The sequence below is a fragment of the Stegastes partitus genome, unplaced genomic scaffold, assembly GCF_000690725.1.
Source record: "Stegastes partitus isolate 25-593 unplaced genomic scaffold, Stegastes_partitus-1.0.2 Scaffold2850, whole genome shotgun sequence".
Lineage (NCBI taxonomy): Eukaryota > Metazoa > Chordata > Actinopteri > Pomacentridae > Stegastes > Stegastes partitus.
In genome coordinates, this window is record NW_007580581.1 from 4,072 (window position 1) to 8,571 (window position 4,500).

General features: G+C 38.9%; 1 protein-coding gene across 1 annotated transcript; it reads left to right on the plus strand.

Moving 5' to 3' along the window:
- Positions 1-303: 303 nt before the first annotated feature.
- Positions 304-4,483, plus strand: LOC103375749 (ubiquitin carboxyl-terminal hydrolase 35-like; the record flags this gene model as incomplete). Its single annotated transcript, XM_008306071.1, has 9 exons — positions 304-380; positions 1,995-2,100; positions 2,201-2,322; positions 2,499-2,569; positions 2,651-2,779; positions 3,792-3,887; positions 3,998-4,129; positions 4,211-4,339; positions 4,446-4,483. Coding segments are annotated over exons 1-9 (878 nt in total), but the record flags the coding sequence as incomplete, so codon positions are not given.
- Positions 4,484-4,500: the final 17 nt, after the last annotated feature.

Consider the following 4,500-nt stretch of genomic DNA (forward strand, 5'->3'; position numbering starts at 1 on the left):
TGCAGAATCGTTATCTGGATTCTTTTATTGATTTACTTTCATGCAATATTATTGCTGATCACAGCCCAGGTTTATTGTCTTAATGTTGAGTATTAACATTGTTTATCATTACAGAACTGGAATTACATCTGCTGGAATGGCTTAAAGTGTGAATAGCTGGTTTTTGAAGGGTCTGCTGGGATGTCAGCAAAGTGTGAATCTTACAACTGAAGGTTTGCCCATTTATTTTGCAGTTGTGTTTTCGTTTCCAAATGAACGAGTGCGATTGATTGATTGTCAGTTTGTAATTCCTTACAGCTGCCATCAGCGTGGAGGTGGACTGAGGATGAATCGCTGTCAAGGTGCTCCAAAGTTTCCTTACAACAATGTGACCTCTCAGGGTAAGATGCAAATTGTTTTGCACATTTAATATATGTATTCTACACCCAATAACCCATAGTGTTAAAGTAAAAAATAAGTTATTAGAATTGTATTTTATTTCTTATTTTGTTGCTAATGTACTGTTTAGACATAGTGCCTGCAGCTCTGCCTCATGAGTGCATTTTGTGCTTTTGGTCCAGATAATCTTTTTCTTCAGTCCCTCAAATGCAGTTTAGAAAATATCAATTTATTCTGTCCTGTGCTTCTGTCGAGCTGCTCTGATATAAGGGGCTGAATGGTGAAAAGCTGCTGAGAACTTTTTGAGTGCCTCTTTGGTTCTTGGTCACCTCTCTGACCAAAGCCTTTCTTGCACAGTTAATAATAAGAATACTTATACATGATGCTTATATAGTGCTGTTCAAGACACTCAAAGATGCTTTCCAAAGTAGGTAACAATGCAAAAGACATACAGACATATAGAACTGGGATTATGAGTTACAGGCAGGGTTGTAAAGATGTGTATTGATGGATTTGATACAGAGAATGAGGAGGAGGTTCTCAGTTTGTCTGGACTGCCAACTCCAGGCAGAGTCCTGCTGGTTCCTAGCTTCTTCACTTTACAGTTATTGATGTCAGTGTGCTTCTATGAAGTCTCAAAGCTTCAGAAATGGTTATTATCTTGATGTATGCATTGTCACCGTTTTGTCATGGAGGTCTACATAGAGCATTTTGAACTTCATGGCCTTAAATCCACACATGAAATCCTCACAGACTTAACTGACATCACAGCTGTTGCACCTCAGTGTAGGAGGGCTCCAAATGGTATAAAAATGAAAGGGACACACAATTGTAACAGCACATGTTACTTGGAAACAGTGCCTCACTGTAAAAAGTGAAATTGGACTTGTGCTTTATTCGCTGTTTGATCATCCGCTGACTTGATGAATTCATGTGTGTGACGTTACAGTGTACATTTTGAGCAAAAAGTCTGGAAAGTCGTGTACATCTGTAATGCAAAAGGGACACAAACAACCATACAAAATAACCACAACAACCAACAGCTAGAGTTTTACTTGCAGATGAATGTTCCAGCAGATTTCTGTATTACACCATCTATGTTTCCTTCGTGTTGCAGGAGGTAGGGCAACCAAGTTTAGAGGTCACAAATTTTGCTATGAAGTATGGGAAAGTCCTTCAGGAAAGTCTTTAGGTGTCAAGATTCCCAGAAAAGGGTGTATAATAGTGTGCATCAGAACCCTTGTGCTCTGATGCATAAGAGTATGTGTGCTTTTCTAAACTCTGTTAAAATCAGCTGACTTTTTTCACAGCAAACATTTTGACTTGTCATAACAGGAAAAGCACATGTGAGGCAAATTTTGACTTCCTTCCATGAAGTGTTCCAATAAGGCGTGACAGTCAGCGAAACTGCACGATGCAAAGATCCTTCAGCTGGCTCAACTAAACAGAATGCAGCTGGTTTTAAGACGCTTATCATGTTAGCAATAAATAAAACATAAAGGCTATACCTGATCTGTATTTGAATCAAATTGTGAAGTGATCTGAAGGCTTTCTGGATCCGCAGTTATCTCAGTTTATGAACCGCATATCCATTACCAACAATCTCCTCCCAGCAGCTCATACTAAGTACCATGGCTTGTTAAACCAAGGGGCAACATGTTACCTGAACAGTGTGCTGCAGGTGCTTTTCATGACCGAAGACTTCAGAGAGGCTGTGGAAAGGTTTGTTGCAATACCAGATTTTATGCATGATAAATTGTCTTCAGTTCAAACTAGATCTCTGATGCACCTCCTAATGGCCTCTATGTCTGTATTTATTTAGCTACACCGATGAAAATCCTGACACTCAGCTGATAGATCATCATCTTAATGCCTTGTTCAGTGATTTACAGAAGTCTACAGCACACACATGTAATATAACGAGGACACTGGGCATCGACAAAGGTACAGTATGTTTACCCAAATAACAATAAAGCATGATATTTGCTATTTTTTGTAAGATTTGCTCCACTCTGATAATCATCATCATAATGGATCATTCTGAGGTAGAAATACATAAACTGTATTTTCTATTTCTGACTGATTTTGTTGAAGAAGTACACATTTATCTCCCCACCCAGTGTACGAACAGCGTGATGCTGCCGAGTACTTAGAGAGGATTTTGCGAATGACCAGTGAAGGCGCATCACAGGTAAAGACCACCTCAAGGGAAAATATATGTTGCATAAAAAAATGCACTGATTTACATTTATCTGTGCATTTGTATTTTCAGATCTTCCACGGACTGTTGTCACAGAAGACCACCTGTCGTAATGCATGTCATGCAGACATTGACAGAGATGAGGCATTTTGGTATCTTCCTCTTGCGTTGGTGGATTCCTGCAGTGACTGCTATAGTGTGGTAAGAATGTGACAAGCTGCATGTTTCTGTTGATGGAACATAGCTCGTAAACCGAATACAGTGATAGCTGTGATATATCAGAAACAGGGAAATATTGCATGTATTAGGTGAGTCTGTCTGGAAAAAAAAAAGTTAAACTTTAGTTTAACATAATGTAGCGTGGAGTAGCTGTACAGTGTTTGAGTCGTAGGTGAGCTGGTGTGCTCCAGCTGCAGCGACTTGGGGTGCGTGTGTAGACAGAAGCAGGGACTAAAAAGATCTGCACTTTCTAGAGACAGACCAGTGTTAAGCTTCATCTTAACAAGTGCATGACTTGAATTAAGCAAACAATTGAATGCCAAGTCAATAACATGAGCTTTAAAATTGGATTTAAAGGCCTCTCCTGAGTCAGACTATGTAATGTCGGCAAGGACATTGTTCAGTCTGCTTTGGTGCTTTATTTAGCACTTTTTAATCAATGTTTTTGTATTAGATTGTTTTTAAACTTTAAGACTATACTTCATGTAAATGGTTTTGACTGTCTGAGTTATTCAGTTCATTCCTCCTGTCACACTTCCCTGTCAGCTTATCTGTTGTTCTAAAGTGTGTACTTTTGACCCTTAGCACTGACTGCACCATCATAACTTTATGTATCTTAAAGTTACATGAACTTCCTTATGGACTGCAAAGAAGACAAACAACAATCCCATAAAATCTTGTAACTACAGGATTCTTAACAACTGCCTGACCTTAATTAGTTCTTGTTGACATACTAGCCTCAACAGAGCCAGTTTCAGGTACAATGTGCCTTTTTAAAGTGCAAACTTCTGATTTAAAGCTTGTCTTTCTTTGATTGGTTTTGAGACTCTTAATTGTTCTCATTCATTCCATTTATTGCTTGATTCTTGGCACCGCATTGGAGGTGTTCTTGTATCTTGGTTGTGTGGTGGTTTGCTTTCTGTCAGATCTCTCTTCAAAAATACATTGTCAGCGCTACTTTCAATAGTAAATAAATGACGTGTGCATTTTTCAGGTGGACGGCGTTAAGGAGTTTTTCAAGGTTTCCATTTTCAGCGGAGAAGACCAGGTGTACTGCCGCACATGTCGTGCGAAAGTTGATGCTGATACTGTGAGAAAAGAGAAAACATTATTCTAATTCATGGATATTAAATGACTTTGTAATGACAGCATTAAGAGTTTAATTATAAAACATAACAAGACGGATTGTTTTTCATTCAGAAATATGTAATGAAGCATCATCCAGAGGTCTTGATTTTGCTGCTGAAGAGGTTTGACTTCAGCTACCGTCACATGTCATATGTCAAAATCAACTGTGATGTCGACGTTCCCTCCGTCATACAGATACCAGAGGTAGAGTACGTATACAATATCTTAGTATTTGATCTTTATCTATTTTTCCTCTCTCTAAAGTCTCTTGTTTTTTTCTTTCAGAGACAGACGTATGAACTGTACGCATTTGTGGACCATTATGGTGATCTTAGAAGTGGACATTACTCTGCGACAATCAAGGATGAAGGTGAAGACAGATGGTATAAGTTCAATGACACCAGTGTCACATTGGTAAGACTCACCTCCTTCACTCCAGTCTTGCTGAAAGTTGTCGTAAAACCACCGTGTTGCACGATAATGCATTACAGTAAAAACACATTATTCTTTCCATCAACAGTGTCATGACCAGCCGTTCCAGTCGGATGACACTATGAGGTAAGTTTTTGTCTCTT